The following is a 23,485-nucleotide window of genomic DNA, read 5'->3' on the forward strand; positions in this document are numbered from 1 at the left end:
ATTAGACCGGCTGCACTATTTCCAACGAACGAAATTGCATCGTCGTTTACACCTTAGGTGTTCAGTTTTTAAGTTTCAATACCGCAGGAAAGTTGCGCGACGTTCGCGGTTTTAAGTGTAAAATATCATAACGTGAAATCGATCTACGAGTCGGTGCGAAATTTGAAAACACCGATCGAACGATTACATTTCTTTCGTTCGAGTTACATTTTCTCTAGTAATATTGCGCAGTGCGTCCTTTCATTGTCAGACATATATTCGAATATCAATCATGTATACGAGAAAAAACACTAGGTCGACCGCTTCTTCGAATATTCGTGAATTTATTGTTAATATTTTCAAGTCCGGTAAGTGGATTGATTTTTATTTTTATTTTTTTTTTTTCCTATTGCTGTTGTTTTTTTTCGCTCAATTTTTCTCCTTTTTGTTTTTTTTTCTTTACGGGTTTCTGGAGTCTTTAATAACGACGGTGTTAATTTTTACTATCTTGTAATTATGGTTCTGTAAACAGATTTGGAGTATAAGAATGTTTAAAAACGTTTATCTGTATCGTCAAGAAAATATAGCGAGAAAAATGTTTGGTTGTGGTTATTTTTACAGTTCTTAACTGTCTTCATTTATTTTTTTTTTTTTTTTCCAGGATTCGTTACTGTATTCTAGTTAGGTGTAGTTACTAGTACCATTCTTCCTTACAACTGTTACGATTATAATTTGATTTTCATGCAAGAATAAACCGATGTTTAAGAATGAATGGCAAGCATAGACTTTGTGAAAAGTTGTGAAATGGAAAAAAACCGTTGAAAAAATGTCTAGAAATGTTACTTTCACCGAGGATTTTTTAAACACGAATGAAACGACACGAATTTGGGCAAATTCGAATGACACGAAACAAGGTATCAACAATTTCAGGGAAGGTTTTATAATTCAAAACTTCCAAGCGATTAAGCGCTGGTGTTTTTTTTTTTTCATCCGATTCAGATGTTTTTCGGCCTATTTTCCTCGCTGACTAGATCACCATAGATTGTACGAAAAACTTTTAAGAAATGCCGTACTACAGTTTTTTTTTTTTTTTTTTTATAACACACAGACTAATTTGTTCGTGAATATCCGTTCCGCAGTAAATACTTGTACAAGTTTATTTTTATCTCTCAGGAATGTATATAATTATTTGTAAACATTCTTTTTCCGACCATCTCTGGAGGACTTTACGTTAAACAAAATAAGCCGAAAAACATTAGAATCGGATCAAAAACACCGGAGTTCAATAACTTTAAACATTCCAATCATAAAATCTTTGATCAAATTGTTGATATCTTAACTTGTGATATTAGAATTTGTTCAGATTAATTTCTATCAGTACGGTAGAAGTGTCTTTAGCAATTACCGTTTGCGCAAATAGCAATGCTGGATGTTTTTTGAACCGTTTTATCGGAAAACGTTTTAAAGGAAAAGAAAAAAAAACGGATGAATACGCTTTGCGCTGCTTTTCACGTAAAACAAGAGAATGAAGTTAGTAACGTTTTTACTTTAACGATGCATGTTTAAGAAAAATCGTTACTTCGCACCTTCAGCAAGGTCCGAGATTTATTAAACCATGATAAACATAACATACATTTATTTTGAAAGGCCAACTCATTGGAAATCGTTTTAAAATTGAGCACCAACGATTTTCTACTTGACATTTCATTACGTTAACGTTACTAACTTCGGACTGATGAGAAAACATAGTGTTGGCGACTTACAATCAGACCAAACAGATATTTGCTGGTACCTAGACCACATTCGCACTTGTAATTGTATCTGTTTAGCTATGATCTAAAGTCTAAATAAAGGTGTAAAATTTTCTGTTTCAAGGAGCTGCGCGATACGGTTACAAAATGGCTGGAACTGAATTGGACGATGGTGATTTGATCGACCTTGGTATAAGAGGAGTCTGCATATCGCGCAGACGAAGCCAAGGCTCGCCCTTGTCGTTTGAAGAAGGTCTCGAAGAGGAGCACGAGCACCTGTTGGACGTGTGTCCCCCTAAGTTGGAGGAGAAGCTGTCCCTCTCAGAAGGAGGCAAAGTGGATCAGTCCGCGGTGTCGATCAGCGAGGAGGACCCGCAGGATCAGGATTTGGGAAGCGACGTGCTGGTCACCCTTGGACACGACAAGTTCGTTCCAGCGGCTAAGCGGATCGACGTCGTATCCTCGGACACGATAAAGCGTGTCAAGGACATAACGAAGAACCTCGAACTGCCGGCGGAGGACACCGTCGACGGTAGTCCGGAGGACCTGGAGGACCAGGACGCGTCCTTCGAGGCCAGGGAGATAACGAACGCGTTCAACTTCCTGGCAGAGCTCGAAGACGAGGATGACGAGGACGGGATCCTGAACGAGTCCGTTTCGTCCGAGGGTCCGTTGATGGACGATGAATTGTTACGGACGGTTAATTGCCCGTTGGATTCGACCTCATTTGCGGGCGAAAACAGCTTCGGGCGGGACACGTTCGAGTCGTCGAATTCGATACATGTCTCGGGAAATTCCGGGCCCGAAAACGACGCCGAGGTTCTGATAAGACGGACCTCGCGAGGATCTGGAGACTTCGAAAACCTTGGATTCGAGGCCTCGTCGCCTTCCAACGCTTCCGGAAAGCCTCGGCGAGCCTCAGTTGCCTTTGACCTGGGATATGTAGCTCCGAAAACTCGACGTCTCGTCAAGTCTCACTCTCTGCGCACGTCTCTTGGGCTTTCCACCAGAAAATCGGGACCTGATAGCCTAGAGATGGTCCTCTGGAACGGGGCCAGGAACGTTAAGAGGACCGTTAACAAGCAGGACCGGAAGTCATGGAGTGAAGGTGCCGCCGGTCGCGAATTCAATGATGATACTGGTACCAGGACCCAACGATCTACTAGCCTTGGTCTCGATCCCATTGATCTGCCGTCCACTTCACGTGGATCCACGGCTTTCCAACAATCCGATTGCTCCCTCAGGTGAGTTCGTGCTTTTCGTTCTATTAGATACTTGTGTAACAGTTATTGACCCTGTCAGAATTATTGACCTTTTTTTTTTGGTTGTCTTTGTTTGATCATTAGTTATAAAATTACCAAAAAATAAATTTGGAGTGTATAACCCTCTAGAAATTGGTTTTAGTCATCGAGAAGTTCACAAATTCTGCCGTCAATTTATAATTTTGTAAAAGACAAGGTTCAATAATTGGATCTAAATGTGTCAATAACTGTTACACTTACGTTACCAATGAAAGAGACAAAATTAGTGCTTGGTCAGGTTTGGGAATTTGTATCTTAACAACCATTTGCTTTAATCGAAAGTGTGTGGATTGAGCTTCATTTGCATTCTTTTTCTTATTTTTTATCAAACTCAATCGATGTTAGGAAGCATATTGTTAATTGACGATAACGTCAACCGTTTTTCGGTCGGTAACTTGTTTCAAATTTGGATACAGTATTTTTAGACAGTTTATCCTCTTTGGTACTATTCCACTTCTTTTTTATTACCACAGTTTTATTGTTAATCAAATAACAGAATCAGGATGAACGTTCCGGTTTCGTCCACCTTGTTATACCAGTTATGGCCATCGATTTGATCCAGTTTTGGCCATATTCATTACTCGCAGTCCAAGGTTATGTCCACAAGTGGTTAAACATATACGGAGGTGATTTAACGTACGTGAACATTAGATTTCGAACATTGAGGTGTGTGCCAAGCATTCAAACTTGTTTCAAAAATCTTGTTCAATGTCAGATTTCCGTGATTGAAGATATCGAAATTCAGATTGAAGTATACAGAATTTTATGATAAGGTGGTCAGAAAGTGTAGGTACACTTGGGGACAATGAATCTGAGACGGCTAATTTTTCAAACTAGACAGTTATGTTGGCAACACGGAGAAACCTACGACGCCATAGTCGACCGAGCGCGAAACTAACTCAATCTCAATAAACGTAACATAACCAATGACCGTCGAATCTAACCTTAGAATACCGCGGGGATAATGACTTGTTGGGTTGACACGTATTTTAAGGTTAGATTCGACGGTCACGGGTTATGTTACGTTTGTTGAGATTGAGTTTGTTTCGCGTTCGGCCGACTGTGGCGCTGCAGGTTTCTCCGTGTTGCCAACACAACCGTCTAGTGTAAAAAATTATCCGTCTCAGATTCATTCTCCCCAAGTGTACATTAATCACAGATGGTCACGTATCTGACCAACATTGAATCGATTTGTTTGTAAATGTTAAGAAGTAAAATTGAGTAGGAACGGTGCAAGTGGAAAATAGAAGAGTAACACAATGAGAAATGCTGCAGAGACAGGACAGAGATGAATAAGAACCTGACAAATTTTCTCAATATATATTTCGTCGTTCAATTTATTTTTCTACCGTGCACCAATTTTTTATAGTCCGCTTAGCAATTTTGACGAAAATCTCGTGCGGTGTTTTGAATCGTTGTAACCCTTGCTCAAACCCTTTTCCCCCCAATGCTCATTCGGTCAGAATATCCACGTGCGCGTTATTACACACCGACCCCCAGCACCGGTGTACTTCACCGATGTGTAACGAAGTGCAACAGATGCGTCAGTCAGGCCGGCTTGCACTTGCCTTTAGTCATACTACGTAAGTTGTATACAGGGTGTCCGGTCACTTGAGGATAGAAATTTGAAAATATGTGGTATTTGTGAGCGCTGATTACAAATTTGAACCAAGGGGTGTTTCAATCAAAGTATCACGGTATTCCTATTTTAACGATCTCAAAAACTACGCCCGATTTTTAAATTTCGAGTCGATCTCTGCTGGTAAGGAAGAATGCATAATCCAATCTTAATATGTCAAATGGATATTATTTAACAGTATATAGTATTTTTATCAATCTTTTTAATCAGACAATTTTTATATATTCACTTTGCAGTCAATAACTGGATGACGAATAATAATTTTGAAACAAACGCGAAAAGAAATAAATAAATCAGAAAAATGTATATCGGAACTGTGTAAAGGAACTGACTAATTTATTTAAAATATCATTATAATCGGAGAAAATTCACTCATTGGAATCTCTTAAATTCAGTCGTATCGAAAAAAAGATAAACGGCTTCGAAAAAAGCAGTTGCTTCATCTTTGAAAACATCTGTGAAAAATATTCTACTTTACTTATCGTCTAACGCAGTTCAGCACGCATAATTAATACGTATAGAATGCATGAAAAATTGTAGAAAATAAAAGATATCAAATTTCGTTTTAGAATCAAATTACAATCAAATAATTTTCTTCAAATTATGTAAGAATATTCGAGTTGTAGATTATGGGTTGAACTTTGGTCGAATTGGCACGGAACACCCTGTATATTAAGTGAACTTAAATTATATACCTACTATTGTACATAGCTGCACCTACCTTATACTCTCCCCAACAAATTAAGGCGGGGTCCTGCAGGAAGTATACTTCCTAGTTCGTATATAATGTGCATAGTTTTATCTATATATATATATATATATATATATATATATATATATATTGTATAGAAAAATTTCTTGCAGCTGAAATGTAAAGATTCAAATTTATCAGAGTATCTAGTGAGAAATATCTAAATCTAATTATGTATTTATATTTAAAGTAATCAATTTGTAATCAAAAATGCGCTATCAAATTTTTACAAAAAATAACGATGTTCCCTATCGGCAATCTAGTAAGTTCTCCCCCCCCTCCCTCCTTTTCGTTATTCTGATTATAATATGATTTATTTGAAAATGGGAAAAAGTCATCAGTTCCAAAGAATTTTTCTATAGCTATAAGAATGCCGGAAATTTATATACGAATGAATCATTATTCAAGATGTGTAAAAGTTACAGCGATGATAAATATTTGAAGAATTATTCAATGTTTCATAGGCGTATGTATAACTCAAAGTCTGAATTATGTGATGCTTATTTTCTTGGCGGGAATTCTAATTAATGGTTGAGAACTCAACGATTTGGTGAAATGATTATGAATTATTATTTGAAAAGAGGAGAGAGTATTTGATTTTTTATAATCGATGAAATAATTTGATAAAACGGGTATCGCGACAATAACGGTTCACCAATATTTTTGAGTTTCGAAGAAAGTGTGATACGAGTAACTATTTAGTGGTGAGATTACAGTTGGCAGTACTGAATTTCTAGGTTACTACAAAACTAAATCCGTGCGTTTAATGCCCTAGATATTTTCAGACAACCAATCGCATCAATTCAATCTAACAGTTAGATGAAAATATGACACGAGTGGCTATAAACAAAGAAAAACAATAACTCAAAAACTAGATTATCTGGTTATTGTTACAAAACTAATTCTCACTTTCTACTCAGAATAACATATTTTTCGTTTATGGGTAAAAAATGATGGGACAAAGTACTGGATCATACAATAACTAAAAAGTCAAGAAATTTCTCTCGGTGTGGAAAATGAATTCGGTACAGCAACCAAATTTCGATTGTTTGTTATTATAATAATCAATACCACCACTCTCACTAGTCAATTCAATTTTCAACCGTTATTTTTGTTACTGCGTTAATGGAACGTCATAAGTTCTGAAAAAAGAAAGTGCCACGGAGGGGATGTCTCATAATTCATAGTTGCAGAGGGAGCGCGAAACGATCAACGATAGTGAATAAGAACCACTGATTGTAAGAAAACTGGAACACTTTCGCGGTTAGAAAGATAAAACGACAATATCATGCGGGTATATCACATACAGTGGAAGTGGGTGGGTCATACGGCCATTGTACGCAGTGTGGTAAATATTTTTTTGCCATATTCCTTATGTCTATGACGGGTTGTGAAGGTTCAGACCGCAGTGACTTAGCTATGAGTCCTTTAGGTTAGACAGACGAAGTAATTGCGCCAGATAGAAGGGGAACCCCAATCAGTTCATTTCCACAATGCGAAGAGCGATTGGTTTGTCACATTTTGCCACGCGTTTGAGATCAGTGTTCACTTTTATGGATCTTAAAAGGCATCTGTAAAATTAAATACAAGTTCATTCGAATAATAAGCAGCGATTATTAATGATCTTTCGGTGAAGTGAAAACGTGCAGATTGTTATACGTGTGTGTATATAGACGGTGAAATATTATATGTGCCAAAAATAATTATGATACGGTACATGTTTCTTTATTTTTATTTCGCACACTTGCGTGGAGGTTAAGTAATCTTGTTAACACTTTGAAATAGGATATATCTTAATACGAAACCAATTGTCACTTTAGTCCGCACATTATTTTACCTAAATCGAGATATATTGTAAAGTGATTATTGAAAAATTAGACAAATACTGGCGTAGGCATTTCCGAGTCATCGCTTTTTTTATATAATTTTTTTTACAAATACAAGTTATCTGTACAGTGGATAAAATAGATTTCTGTATTAGTGCGGTACAACGGATGTTCGTAAAAAATAGTTTTGCTCGTACGAACAGCAGTGTATACCATACATATTATACGCTAGATTTATAAAATGTTTCATAAAAAATGTTTCGGGAATTTGACAAATGAGCAAAATAAGCCTAAAAACACTCGATCCGGATTTGAAAAAAAAAAAATACCACAGTTCTGAATCATTTTCAACGTTCTAATTATATACGTACGTCGAAGCTTTTCCTCAAATCTCGATGTCGTAGCTCGCGATATTCGAATTCGCTCTGCAGTTTCATTTCTGTTATCCAGTATGGATATCGTTTTAGTCGCGTTCACTGTCCTTGACACAAATAACGTTACCGGATATTTTTGAAACGGTTTTTTCAGACGGTACCATTGTTTCAACACTTTCTCTACCTGACGCATGGCACAGTCAGGTCTCTTTCTATCAAATGCAAATATAAATTAAATTAAGATAACAGTCTAGGGTTGTACGATTCAATTAAATTGCTTTTTCGCATAATCGATTATGAAAGATTGATCGGACTTTTCTCAATAAATTGTTTCTCCTTCGAATATCGATTACGTGAAAAAACAATCAATCGACATCTAAGTTTATTCGATTAATCACACGGCCCTATGCCTTTTTTTTTTTTCTCTCGTCTTGAAATTTGCAATAGGATTAATTTCGAAAAAGAAATTTTCACAGTTTTCTCGTTGTCTGAATGCTTCTTATAATCCCTAAAAATCATAATACCTATACATGTATCCATAACCCCGTGCAAATTTGCTAAACAATTGAAAAAAAAAAAGATGTAAACTGCGCACATGTGCATTGTAAATAAAGAAAAATTTTCCACCAGAAGCCGCAAAACGGAAGAAGGTGGAGACGACGCTGGTTCAGTGACGTCATCGTCCTCGTCGTCGTCATCCTCGTCAGCGTCAGAGGTGGATTGGTCGTGGGTCGAAGAAGTCGAGACGTCGCGGTCAACGAAAGCGCGTCGCGTCATGGAAGCGGAGAAGTATGATGACGAGGAGGCGTCGTTCGGCGGCGGGATAGAGGGGGGAATTACCGTCTTTGCCCCCCACTCCACTGCTGCCAACCCCCACTCCGCCGCCTCAGCGAGCCTCGAGCGCACGCGTCCGGCGGGGAACGTGTCCCGCGGCTCAGTCGGCAGTACAGTCATGTCTGCCGTACCGGCGGCCAAGCCTCCGAGCGTCTCGGGCGCGGGTCCCGCGCCTCCGCCTCCACCTGCCGGCCCCGGGGGCCCGACCTCCTGGGTCCGCGCCTCGATGCGCCGGCTGCGCCACCTGCGCCTTCCGGAGGCAGCGGAGCTCCGTCCGGGCCCATCGGGCCCAAATTCACTCCCGGACATCGCCCTCGTCGCTCCCGACATCCTCGCCGCACAGACCAACGCCGCCTCCGTCAGCCTCCGACCTGCTAGCGCCCCCACCCCCCGCCTCGTTGGGCCCAATTCCGCCGCCCCCGGCAGGGGCGGACTTCCCGGCGGGAGGTCCCGGGGAAGAGCTGGCAACCCTGCCAGGCGAGACAGCCTCCAGTCTGGGGCTACTGCCAGCGATACTTCCTGCTCGACCTCCTCCGCCGCCTCCACTGTTACCAGCCCCGCCTCCAGCCCTGCGGGGACTCCTCAGCACGCTGGGTCCGTCAGAAGGTGAGTCTTGAATTTTTTTACTTTTTTTTGGGGGGGTTTGCTTGTGGCCAGATAGTGGGGGTCTTTTAAGGTTTAGTTTAACCTTGTATGTTCGATGAACGGTGGTAGGGATCGAATGGTTGAATTTAGGTACTGGAATATTTGAGTGATTGGCAAGGTGTACGCGATTTCGGATCGTCAAAAAAACGAATGGTTAACATACTTAATAGCCAAAACCTCGAATGGTTAATATACTTAATAGTCGAAACCCCGAATGGTGAAAATACTTAGTAGTCAGAAGCCCGAATGGTTAAATCTCCAAAATAGGGTGAAGTTCCAAATGATCACAACTTAAGCGTTTGCCGCATATCGTATAAACGTTTGTAGTTTTGACCATTCGACAATTCAAGATTTTCGCGCATCTGTCGTTTTGGTGTTAAGAAAAAGCCGGAATATCGGAATCATGCAAGTGAAAATCTGATCCGTAGAATTTTAAAATGTTACATGTAAAATTCCATGTCATAACAGTAAGGATGATTATAATTTATATGCAATATACCGGGAATTTTCTCTGTGAAACTAGCACTCTCAACGCCAGTAGATAGGCAATAGGTGATACATTTCTTTATTCGGACATGTCGAAATGTGGCTTAACGTCAATTCGGTTGCCTATCTGCCGGCGTTGAATGCGCCAGTTTCACAGAAAACTCGATATAGAATGGCAATTAAATTATTATAGATATACAGCTGGGTGACCAGCGAAGTGTTAAAAATCATTTAAAAACTCGGAAAAATTGTAGAAACTTCTTGCAGATTTTCTAGAAAATTCCACGAGATATGGTAATTATTATAACGTTCAAACGATCTTTAAAATTTTTAATCATATTACTAATAACCTAAATTAATTGTGTATAATGTTTTGACTATTGGCCTCCCTTGTTTGTTTCTATTAAACAGTATATATATTTTGGTTTATTTATATATTTATAACCTTTTTTATAAAGTTCGACGTATGTAATTAGTTCATTTTTTAAACTCTGGGAATTGCATTTTCGCGTTTACGTAAACTTGATATTACGTGGCATTCTTCTATCGCGTTACGATCCTACTTTTTCATCCCCGCCCGAGAAAAACATTGATCTTTTGCAAAATGTGTTTACTTTGACTTATATTCTTGTTTCTCGACTGCTAGAATTCGCAAGACTGAAATTAGTAACGCCAACGTAACAAAACATCGAAAAGTATCCTCGATTTCGCAACTTAGGAACGACTTTGAATAAGTTATATATTTACAAGCAATTCAAAGACAGAAAGTTTTAAAAAAAATTATCAATAAAATTCCGGAGTTTTCATCCATCTTTAAATTTCTACTATATGTATATACAATTGCTACAAACTTGAAAAACTTTGACGCGTCCATAAATCCTATATTCACTCCGAGAATAAATGTTTATAATACTTGTAATTATAAGAAAAATTGAAGAGAAAAACGTACATTGTATAATATATGTATATGCAAATAATGAAGTGGATTGCTTCACCCTGCATTAACATTCGCCGGAAGGAAAGGGTCGTTAAAAGTAACGATTCAAGTTTGTGTGCGTATTTTTACAAGGCATGCACACGCATTATGTGCGACTAGGTACCGCGAACCATGAACTCTTCTCGTTTACGCAAGCCTCTCGGCGAATGAACGTGAATACCGTTGCTCCACGATTGCCAAACTGTTACGCGTTATAACGCGATTGTTGTTCCTTTCGTTATCTCTTCTTCGTCGCCTAATTTCCTCTTTCTTTGTCTCTTCAAGGCACCGTATCTGTACAAGGTAATGCTGAAAGAATAGTGAAGTTTTAACACACTTTTAAGTCGAGTCAATGAATTACTACATCTTTGATCAGCTTCTCAATATTGACGGATATTAATTGTAAGCTAGAATTGAAAGAATAAATAATCGTATTTATTCAATTTGAAAGTGAAAGAAATTATTGCTATAGTTTTATCCATTTTTTAGAAGCTCGTTTCATCGTTTATAATGTTGAAAAAGTTTTTCCATGTTCTATGAAAATACATAAAACACTTTAAAATACACTTCCGTAGCATAACATCGAAATAAAAGATTGTAATAGCTTCTTAGACGTTGTGAAACTTCGTTCGTTTTTTTTTTTTCGTGCTATTATTGTCAAATTTTTTGACGCAATGGTTCATTTATTATCGATCCGTTAATTATATCGATTCTAATGTCGTTATAAGAAGAATGACCTATTTAGAAACGAAATAAAAATTGTAGAAAAAAAACATGACGCGATTTTGACATGAGCTTATTCAACATCAGCGCGTCGAAAAGTAAGTAAAAGTTAAACGTGGAATACGGAGAACCTAGATTAACTATATTTATAAAGCGCCACCTATGCTAGTCGGTAAAACAGTTTTAGATAATATGGCATTATAGGTTAGTTTCAACTAATTTTATATCCTTATTGTAGTGACGTACAAAGAAAATCTGTATGACAGACGCGTTTTACTTTGTATTGTACTACATGGATTGTATATAGTTATGTATATATGTGTACCATATACTTATATATATATATATATATATATATATATATATATAGATAGATGATGTAGATCCTGAGTCCATCTGGTTAGTTTTTACTTGTTAGTCGGTGGCGTGAAACGCGAGAAAAACCGTCACAATGAGAAAAGACAAAAAATATGGGAAGGTGATCTAAGAACTGACTGAGATTACATACCTTACATAAAATCCTTAACTTGGAACAAATCGAACGACTGAGTGTCTAACTATCACGAATTCAAAAATCTGTTAAATAATTTCCTGAAATATAGATTTTTAAAACATTTATTTACCACGATTATTACACTTTAAATAAATTCATTACTTGCCTAGGAATTAAAAAAAAAAAATCGACACCCGCCGAATAGATATATTTTTCAAAATACAATTTTCACAGAGTCCCGATTATTACAAGTGGTATAGATATTAAATTATTTTCATTTAAGGTTTGTTACAACTCGTGTAAAAAAATGTGTTGGAAAATTTCCATAGTTTCAAATTTTGTAAAAAAAAAAAAAAAAATTCATTATTCTTCTTCCAAAATTTTCTTAAAACCGGCGTAATTCCGTAACGAAAATTTCTCGAATGGACAAAATACAACAGAAACCAAACGAATCGATGTTACAATTTCAGCTGTGATGCTTGTAGTCCTAAAAATGAGTTTAAAAAGAAAAAAAAATATTTCAACCGCAAATTAAAAATGGTGAGTTCAAAACCGAGTCTATACGATACCGGCGGCATTAGCAGCTGTATGTATAGGTATACAAGCAAGACACGCACGAGTACCGTAGCGTAACATCCGGTACAGATATTTTTTCCTTTTTCCAATGATCTTGGCCGGCCGACAGGTTGACCAACGATCTAGCATTATGAGTTGTTAGTTTCAAAGTTTTTGCCCGAGTGTCTAACATTGGCATTGCTGTTTCAGTCTGCCACAGTGTCTGTGATAAAAAAGAAACCTCAAGTATATATGGTGCATTCCACGCCAACCGAATAAACGGTTGACCATAAGATTTTTTAATTTCACCGAAATTTTTTCGTCCGGATCAGTTACACGACCCCTGAAAACGTACCGAAAAATATTTTCAATTTTTTTTCTTCTCTTTTCGAACACTCGTATTTGCCCTACGAATTTTTCACCACTTGTTAGAAACACCGAAATGGATTTTTTTTTTTTGAATGAACGGTTTAGCAATTTTGTTTCAACTAATTTAGACTTTGATTAATCGAAGCAACATTTTTTTTACAACGGTGAAAAACTGTTTTTTCTTTGCTTTTTTTTTTGAAGAAAAGAGCCCGCAAAGTTTTAAATTCCCGTAAATATCGATTTATGGAATAAAAAATTAATCTAAAAGGTCGATCGATCGTTTGAGAAGAACTCGTTTGATTGATAAATGTCGATTAATTGCAAAAACTATGAATTTTCAAAGGGCCGATTAATAAATTAATGGAAAAAACGATTCATCAGATTATTCCTGATCAATTGATTAGTTTAAAAAAGAAAAAACCAATTGATAGATCATTGCAAAGCTCTGCGTGATTGTAATAAGTCATCGTTTGCTTCGAATCAGGCTCCTTGTAATACTCGCTGAATTATACAACTGTATGATAATTTGTTTCAATCAGGTTTAATTGGTCGAAAGGTTTTTTGTGATCGAGAAAACGACGAAAAATTTACCGAATATTTTCCACGCATATAATTATATTGTGAGAGCTTGTAATCAAATCGTTTCAATTTATGTGAGTGAATAATGGATTCTCTTTTTATTGTCTAGGTATACATTGAATATCATTTATATGTGTAGATGACGATAAAAACAAAAAGAAAAATACGAGAGATAAAAGTTTTGTCCGAAATTGATCGTAAAAATTGAATTTAATTTTAAACAATGTGAACAAAATTGGAACTAAAAGAAAACTCGATCTTCAACGAGAAATACTATTCGTTCTAAATATGCATACACATTATACACAAGTTATATATACATTTATCTAAGTAACAAAACCTTAAATTTACAACTTTCGAATCAGAATTTGATCATCTTTGTGTTTTTCTCCGTGTAAATGTTTCGTTTTTCCAATACTTTCAGTTGGTGAAAATTCGTTTCTTCTTTCATTTGAATTTAAACTTTGATCTTTGTACAGCCAGCTACATTAGAGTTATACTATTTTATATTCTTATGATATAATAATTTTTCTTCAATTTTTATTTTGCAAAAAACAAAAAATTTCCTATACCTTGGAATTTATTTTTAACGATGATTCTTAAAAAAAATATATTCGTCGTTCTCACACCATTTTCCACCAATGACATAAAAATTTATCTTCAATTCCCTGATCTTAAAAAAAAAGTTTCATCGATTTCAAAAATCTCCACCTTCGTGTCAAAGATATTTCCTCAATTCACGAGGTCGCCACACTTTTAAAAAATGTCGGGTAAATTTCGAAAAATCAGAGGCATCATTTTCGACCGAAAGCAAACCAAAAAAAAAAAAAAATCAATTATTCATCAAATCCCAGGTGGTCAGGACGATGAAGCTTCGATTTGACGTGGAATGCTCCATATATACCCACAAACGCGTTGATCCAAATAAATTTATCGTATAAATTCTCACCCGATTGTAATAATACCGAATTAATCGTTTTAATCTTTACAATACTATATAAAGCTACATTTAATTACTCATTTATTTACATGACGTAACAAATATATTAACAATTATAATCGAGGACTTATTTACGGATAAATCGAGCACCTGTTCACCTTTACAACTTTACATACGTACTGTATGCATGTTATATATGTACCTATTACACATACATGTATACATGTATAAAACTTTGCGGCTGTTGTGTGTATGTGACGAATTTTTATTGATTAGTTTTTTGTCGCGAGGTCGGGTTGTTGAGGCTTGGCTCTTTACGATACCTAAATACGTGAGCTAAGTGACCGTATTTCTCGATCGATGTGTCGCGCTTTATACAACACGTTATACGTACGAATCAGTTTGTATATTTATTTTTTAATTTTTCTCTTTTCGAAACAGGTTTAAAAAGTTTCATTTACGTACAAAAATACCCCTGTTAAAATTTTGGATCTTAATATTTACACCGAGATGTTGCGCATCGCACCTTTTCCTATTTTCCATACAAATAACACGTGATAAAATGGTTTTTTGATCATTCCGATTTTTTTAATCAGCTAACGATGCGTCGTACAGAAAATTCGCAGACATGTTTTTAATAATCATTGAACGCTCTACAAATACTGTCTTTTATCATTTTATGATAAGTCTATAATCTTTCAAAACTTATTTGTGGTGAAAAGTTATTTAAGGAGCTTAGTATGTTACAAACACATACAAGATATACATGTAGAAAAGCTTTGATACCGAATTTCAGTGCTTTGGTTAATTAGCCAGAGTAGTCGGGTCTAAATTATGGGAGGATAATAATAAATCGGAGAGGAGAATTAAAAACGGCCGTGTAATTGCCTGGTTTTTCAAATTAAAATACAAAATAAAACATTGCCTTTGGCACTTAAATATTTTATGAAGACAATCTTCTTTTTTTTTTTTTTTTGTTTTTTTTTAACAAAAACAGACACTTGCAGCCGGTTTTAATCCTTCTTTTCTTAATCCTTCTTTTCAATTGCGATAAACAGTTGATTTTAACCGGTTTAATGTTTTTTTTTTTTTTTTTCTGCTCTCGTAAACAATCGCGTTGTTTATTCAAATCGATTTTTTTCAGCGTTTGTTAGACTTGATTCTGAAACTGGCTTAATTATCTATCAAATAAATCGTTAAATATTTAATATCACAACATAAACGTCGATATATTAAATTGCGAGCGGTAAAAAGAAAAAAAAATATATATATATATAAAATACCTTTCAACTGTGTCAGTAGTTAAAATTTATCTTTGAAACTGTCATCTATTTACCGCGTCATCGACCGCACCAACAAATATAACCAAACATAGATGTACGAAAATGCAGCAAACGAAGAAAGATGAAATATTTTTTGTACAACATTTTTAGTCTGCAACTTCTTGTTAAATTAACATCTCATTGTAATTAGTCTGTTATACTTAAAATTGCCGTTAAGTAAATGATTTTTTTTTTTTTTTGAGAAATTTTTACATTTTCCTGTAAGTTTGAGATTTGAAATTTAGGGTGAGAGACGTTCGCAAGTAATTTTAGAAGATTTCGTCCCTGGATACACGGGTATAGAATAAATTGAGAAGTTATTTTTGAAACTCTAGTCGCGGTTTCAGTAAAGTGAAATTTTATCCAACAGGGAAACCACTCGGTTTCCGATACTCACCGTGCACTCAGAGTTTCAGGTACATGTAACATCGCGTGGAAACGGAGACAAATTTATTCGCTAAAGTTTCATACCTTGTTTTTCACTTTTATTTATTTACTTTTCTTGTTTCCTTTTTTTTTTTTTTCAAAATTGAAACTTGCGAAATTTGTAGCAAAATTATACGAAGCTACTTCTTTTAAACAAATAAACATACGTAATACATAAGTTTTTCTAAAATCCTAACTTCAAGGAGAAAATAAATAATTAGATGAATAAAAAATTATATAGAAATAATCCAGATTAAAAACTGACGAATTTTTAAAATATTTAACAATTTTATTATACGATTGTTTCGGTTGACAAATTTTAAGTTTACGATTGTATAACTTGTGTGGAAATTTCATGTTATATTAATTTTATTTATTTTATTTCGTCACGTCTCTAATGAAAGAGCAAGAAATTTTTCTCTCGTTTCAGGCTAATTACTTTAATATTGTAAACTCGTTATGTTGGCTGTATAAAATTCCATACTGCAAGTTTCTCACGGTATATTTCTCTACATCTATAACAATTAATTGTATTTCATTATATAATATAGCTGTATGGTATATATATATATATAGAAATCGAAGAAATATTGCAATTGCAATTAAAGCTGTACTATAAAAAACACAATATTTCGCCTCACTAATTTCGAACAAAAATATCGTGGATGTATTTTTTCTCCGACAAAATTGACCTTCATGTTTTTTTTTTTTTTTTTTTTATACGTCTTGTTTAAAATTTGAATCACCTGTTTACACCGAGATTCAATTAGACTTGAACGGTTTTCATGTAAAATTAAACACATGTTATTGTAAAATACGATCCATCGATCGATGCAAAAAAGAAAAAAAACAAGTGGCTAATACTTGGAGAGTGAAAATTGATTACAGTTAGAATTAGAAAGAATTTACGTTCGCGTTTAAAGAAATTTAACAGAAAAAAAAAAAAAACGGAGCTTCCTCGGGTTCGTTTCACAATCCTCGAAACTTATTGTTAATATAAATCGCACATCGGATATTTGCACACGTGATTCAACATCTTGGCCTTCGACTGAGGAGAATTAACATCCGCATAGTTTTGGCCAAATTACGAGCGCCTCTTTATCATTCCGATCATCGCATTGAACGGGATTTACAGTCTGATTCAAAAGTTAGGAACATGAACTAAAAAGCGTTAAAAATAAAATCCCGAGAAATATACGTCGTTTGCAAAAATGATGGTGAAAAATACTGTCTGTGATGAATATAAATCCGATCAATTTCGAATAACAAAACCGTACAATATACCTATGAAATTTGAGACAAGGTTTTTACAATTAAAATCTTCGAAATGATTAAACTCTGCTGTTTTTTTTTTGTTTTTTTTTATCGAAAAAAAAAACCTACTTATCGACGGCATCTGGGGAATTTTGGTGAAATAATTTCTTAATGATAAAAAAGAATTCTACTTATCGACGGTATCTAGGGAATTTTTATGAAATACTTTCTTTTTCCTTAATTTGTTAATTCCACGCCGTTTCCGACATATGAGGACATAATTCGATGTAGAATTTTTCGCTCTACACGATGATCAAGTCATTTTTCATCTATCGATAGCATTCTATGAGAAAAACGCAAAAAAAACCTTTTGCTGTTTTCTCTAAACGCCGGCTATGCAGCTCAAAAATGACTTCATATTTTAGTTCCTAAGCGTCGATAATCCCGTACACAAGAAATGCAGCCATATCCCGATCATTAATTAATTCAAACATATTTTTACTGGACTATATTTATTACGCAGTCTCGAAGAATAAATGTTAATATATCTATAGGTAGCCATACCACGTTGTATAAGATCATACTCATTAGCGTTGGCGTTAATGCCTTCGGCGTTCATGAACACGACTAGAATATCAACATATGTATTATGTTTCGTCTATGGATCATTCCGCGCGAACTCCATCTCGCGTATTTTTAACCACGTTTATTTTTCACTTCAATCCGTTTCTTCCTTTTGTTTTCATTCTCGAATCCCCGAAGCTGTGTGCTCATATTTCGTCTCACCTATTCCGTGAGATTTCCAAAAATCAGGGAAAAAAACTTTAGTCGTCTTTAATTATACATTGTGAGAACAATTTTTCATATCCTTTACATTCGTTCAACTGATTGAAGAAATCTTTATTTCTAAACGAATAAATGAATACAATTTCTAAAAGAACATTTTTTCCACTTCAACGAGGAACATTCTACATCGAATTATGTCCTCATATGTCGGAAACGGAGTCGAATTGGTAAATTGTGAAAAAAAAATCCGACTTATCGACGGCACCTGGGGAATTTTGGTGAAATAATTTCTTAATGATAAAAAAAGAATTCTATTTATCGACGGTATCTAGGGAATTTTTATGAAATATTTTCTTTTTTCTTAATTTGTCAATTCGACGCCGTTTCCGACATATTTGGACATAATCGGCATAATGAAGCATAGAATAACGATTTTCATCTACTCATTCTTGGATGATGCGAAAAAAAATTAAAATTACCGTGAAAACGGTTAATAATTTCTTTGCTTCTACAGGTGATAAAATTTCTCTCAATTGCGGTTCAATAGTTTTTTTTATTTTATTTTTTATTTTGTCCCTTCAATTCGAAGTTTCGCAATTCCTCTCTATTTTTTTTCAACACAATGAAAAATCGACAAAAATTCTTGTTTTAGTTGTGAAACTACAATAAAAAAACGAACACAAAATATCGAACACTCGGATGAATAATTGTTTGAGAGAAAACAATCTGAAATAAATATAATAATATTTTACTACTTTTTGTTAATTCAAGTTTTATAATTGACAAAGAATGGACCATATGTTTATATTATATATATATATACTACTCAGTATATTTTTACGATAAATTTTATCACCGCAATTCGCCAAGTTAAGCGCACCAGGAAGAGGAAAAAGAAGAATTGCGTTGGTTGTTTATACAACTGTAAGACAAATATTATCGGTACTCAAAAGTTAGATACACTTGTTGAATTTGTTTGGCAAGGCGTGCGAATATTGAAATGAATGATTTTCGTTTACTTTTTATTTTATACCTACAAGTTCGTACAAAACGTACGGAAATCGACTCGAAGCACCTGAATAATCGATATTTAAATTATATGTCATTGTTTTTCGGGCGAGAGTTTATCGAATAATCGTAAAAACGGTTAACTAATGAATAAAACAGTTTTTTAATGAGAAAAAAAATAACAACATCAACAATAATAAGAATAATAATAATTATAATGGTTGAAATGGAGAAATCCTGAAATTTCCATATTACACCTAATTCGTTAGGTAAATTTACAAATCGCATAAAATTCGTAACTTACAGCGGATGAAAAAAAAAGTGGTAAAATAAGAAAAACGTGAATCGCGTCCAGCAGCCATTTTTTATCCTCATTATTATTATAATGATTATTTTAAAGGATACTCGATATTCTTCGGAAATTACGATTATGAATCATAGTCCCATTTTTATAAGACTTTGACATGAATTTATAAAATACAGCTATTTCTGCTTCACGATTTTTTCAATTTTTATCGAATTTGTAAATTTTCTATGACAGTATAAAACTCTTTACCGGTATTAATGTAGGAGCGAATTTTATTTGACGATTTTGTCCCCTATTTTTCTTCGATTAACAAAAACAAAAAATTTGAACAAACTGACGAAATAAACACAAGAATTAAACGAGCGACCGCAGATTAAATCTTGTGTATTATACAGGTTTCAAAATGGAGTCACGTAAATATCTACATATAACGGTTATTTCGATTTCAACCGCTGCAATTGAGCAAACTTCTTATGTTCGTCATTTTAACTTCTCGCGTCATAAACTTATAAATTGATGTGATTGGTACTGAAAATGGATCGTGTATTTTTGAAATAGTAAACGAAACCTATAAAATTAAAAATTATTTTAGCAAAATGATCAATTTTTTGACGAAATAAATTCTTCAAGACTCAAGTACAGATAATCACAGCATATTTTTTTTTCTCGTTGTATGAAAAATATTGTAAAATATTCATCGTTCAATTTATTTATTTATTATTATTTAATTACAGTATGTGATCGCAATTTGTTATTATCTGGTAGAAAATTTTGAAAAAAAAAGTCAAACTCCTAGGTATTTAATCAATTTGTTATCACGCTTTTATATACACAATCGATTATTAATTGAAATATCGATAATCGATAGATATAATGTACTCTTATAATGTTATTACAAACGGTTTGTAGTTGATTGACGATCTTACAGTTTTTGATTTTTGAAGCATCTTTCGCTCGACATACATTATACAATTTGTAATGTTAATATATCTTCGAAATTATGCATTATCTATGCAACTTTTGATCAACGATATTCATTAAATATAAAAATATATGTAATACGTTAGACTGTATCAAAAAAATCGACTATTCTCTTTTTCAAAATTCAATTCGAAAATATTGTTCCAAACGACGAAAATGGACCGCTGTCCAAGTTTCAGCTTTAAAATTAATATTTAGAGGTGAATAATGGCAATTTTTTATTCTCCGTTTAAATAACATAGGGAATTTGTTGTCTTTAAATTTGGCATTTTATAACTCTCTACAAAAAAGGTCTTTTATCATTTTGTGATAAATCTACCCTTTAAAAAGTTAATCAAGGTCCTTAACTTTTTATATTTTCGATTTGAATTTTGAAAATAAAAAGTAGTCTGTTTTTTTTTTCATACGATGTAGCATACAGATGTAATATATACCTAAAGTTAAGTGCAATATAAACGCAATACGATCGCTCTAAAAGTCCCGTATGATGAACTCGAGGCATCTGGTCCTCAGTGCGTTGCATTTATAGCCGTTGCAAGCTGCGCCAGAAGTGCATAATGTAGGAGAAGCTGCTAGCTGCATGCCACTTCTGCGCTCCTAGTATCCCGATGCACCTTGAAAACTGCATCGATGCACCGCCGCAGAAACCGTTTTCACATTTTCATTCTGTCGAGTCGACTCGTCGTCAGACTAATATACGAATTATATAATTAATACATTTCATATACAGTTTAGTAAGAATTAATTAATTTGTCGTATTATTAGTGAAGTCTTTTAATTATTTTTATATTTATTCGACTAGTTGTACTGCTAGTCGTGGAAAAGCGCGCAAAGAAAATCCCTCCCAAAAAAAAAACAGCTTAAGCTTTGTAAATATAATTTTTTATTTATTTTCAATTTTTTTTTTTTTTTTTTTTTTTCATTTTAAATCTAAAGATGGCGAAAAATAAAATTTACATTTCAATACAATTTCTGATGCTGACGGAAACGGAAAACGCGAGTGAAAAGTGAACGATCAAACGATTAAACAATTTACGTACTCGTCTGTATGTTGAAAGTTTAAATATTCACTGATGACTTGTCGTTGTGAGAAATTTTTATACCAAAGGAAAATAGAAACGAAAAAACCAAAATTCTCCGATTAAATTTTTGTATAGTAAAAGATAATGTTCACCAACGATTCGTCGGTAAAGAAATTTGGAAAGAAAATCCGATAAAACTAATAAATTTGTTAAATGTCTGCATTTGAGACTGCTGGAATCAAATTCAATTTGATATTCAGCTTCGGTAGCCCAGTTTAATTTTGGTTTTTAAATATTTTTGATTGTTTATATTTTTTCTCTAACTATACGTGCATAACCCTTTCAGAATCGAATTAAATGTAGCGGTAGAAAATTTTTTTTTCAACGCAATTCGATTTTTTATGTTTCAACTAAGATGTCTGATATTTTCAGAATGTTCCCAAACCTGTATCAAAAGTTATAGGCGTGTAATTGAATATTTTCTTTTTTTTTTTTTTTTTTTTTTGTTGAGACGAAAGGTTAACTTGAAATTAATTACATGCCTCCATTATCGACTACTTTAGCTAGACTTTTTCAACTAGAAAATATACTTACAAGTAAACGAAAATACAGTCGTCAATATATTTTGTACAACGCAAGCATGTTTTACGAGTTTTTCATGCTTATTTATAGTCGTTACGTAAAGTACATATTTAAAAGCAATGAAGAAGGCAAACTAAACTATTTAAGAAAATAACGAGCATCTTTAAGTCCCAGGACTTTAAACTTGTCTTTTCCCTACTCCGCGCATGCGCAGTCGCAAATTACATTTGACATTACGCGACCCTAACCTCAATTTCGTGCTTAGTGTCAAAACTCGTAACATACGCTTGTTGTATGAGACTGAAGTTAGTAACGTTGACGTAACGAAACACTGGGGGGGGGGGGGGAATTATTATTTTTAAACTTTATAGTGATTTCGAAGTAGTCAAGTTTTCAAAATATGAATACCTTTTGTCTTATCAGGATTTTTCATTGCATTTCAGACAAGAATTCTGCAATTGTGAAATAACGATTTTTCCGAAACATAAATCATTACAACAACGCTATTAACTTTAGCCTCATCTCTTGTTATACAAAATATCGGTCCGTATTTTCCATCGCGAGAGCCAAAGAAAAATCGCGACAAAGTTCAAGACGATTTTGAGGTTAGAGTGCTAAAAACTATTCATTCAAACCGATATTGGAAGTTTTGACAAAACCCATTTATTGAAAGAAAGATCTAAGGAGTAAAACTTTTTTTTTACGAATTATTATTGAAATATATTTCCGCTGGAATGAAGAAACGTTCCAAAAGGGTTAAACGTAATTCGTTCGATAGATCTCTGCAGCTGACGATCATGAGATCGTCATCTAGAGTTTTATGCCGGTTTCCTCCTCCTTCTGCTTCTCCTTCTCCTCTCGAGCGTAATTCGACGGATTCCATCCTCGACACTGAATCCGCCAAACTATCCAACTCCAGTCACCGACGCGAGTCTGTCGAGTCAAGTCGCGATCGGAGGTAGAAAAAAAAAAAAAAAAACAGATAATCGGGAAACTCAAAACCTCAAAACACGCACGCAGAGAAAAAAAACATTTCGTCCGCAGTTAACATATATATATATATTATATATATTAGGATCACGAACGCGTCCAAATTTAAAGAAACAGAAATACATTTCCAAAGTACGCAGTTGAACTTGTTTCTTTGATTCCGCAAATTGTAACGGAAAATAAGGTCAATTTTGTGCATACGTTTAAAAATAGTCACATTCTTTCTTTTTTTCTTACAACGAATTTACAGTTGATCCGGAAAAATATTTTTATTTTTTATTTTCAACACTAACAAGTAACATAGTTTACGAGTGGTAAATAAAGAAGATTAAACGAGACATGATTTTGAATTGATTACAAAAAAAACGTCGATATTTCAACTTTTTCAAACAAACTTTGTATCCTCGAGCAGCATTTTCATCGTTATCGACACGTGCCACGATCATCAGGTTATACAAATATCAATAATAATAATAATAATAATATAACACATGTAAAGTGATAATCGTTAATCAACACCTGCAGCACTTTATTCTTTATTACACATACTACATACATGGAAGTTGCGGTGATCAAGAAATCCCGT

General features: G+C 34.4%; 1 protein-coding gene across 1 annotated transcript in view; it reads left to right on the forward strand.

Moving 5' to 3' along the window:
* The first annotated feature begins 288 nt into the window (after positions 1–288).
* LOC124187238 (sodium-dependent transporter bedraggled) overlaps positions 289–23,485 on the forward strand; it is a 40,921-nt gene continuing 17,724 nt past the window's right edge. The window contains exons 1-3 of the mRNA XM_046579641.1: positions 289–347; positions 1,855–2,974; positions 8,252–9,061. Of these exons, the coding sequence (XP_046435597.1) occupies positions 1,878–2,974; positions 8,252–9,061 (1,907 nt within the window). The 5' untranslated portion in view covers positions 289–347; positions 1,855–1,877. The remainder of the gene's footprint in view (positions 348–1,854; positions 2,975–8,251; positions 9,062–23,485) is intronic.

The sequence above is a fragment of the Neodiprion fabricii genome, chromosome 7, assembly GCF_021155785.1.
Source record: "Neodiprion fabricii isolate iyNeoFabr1 chromosome 7, iyNeoFabr1.1, whole genome shotgun sequence".
NCBI classification, from domain to species: domain Eukaryota; kingdom Metazoa; phylum Arthropoda; class Insecta; order Hymenoptera; family Diprionidae; genus Neodiprion; species Neodiprion fabricii.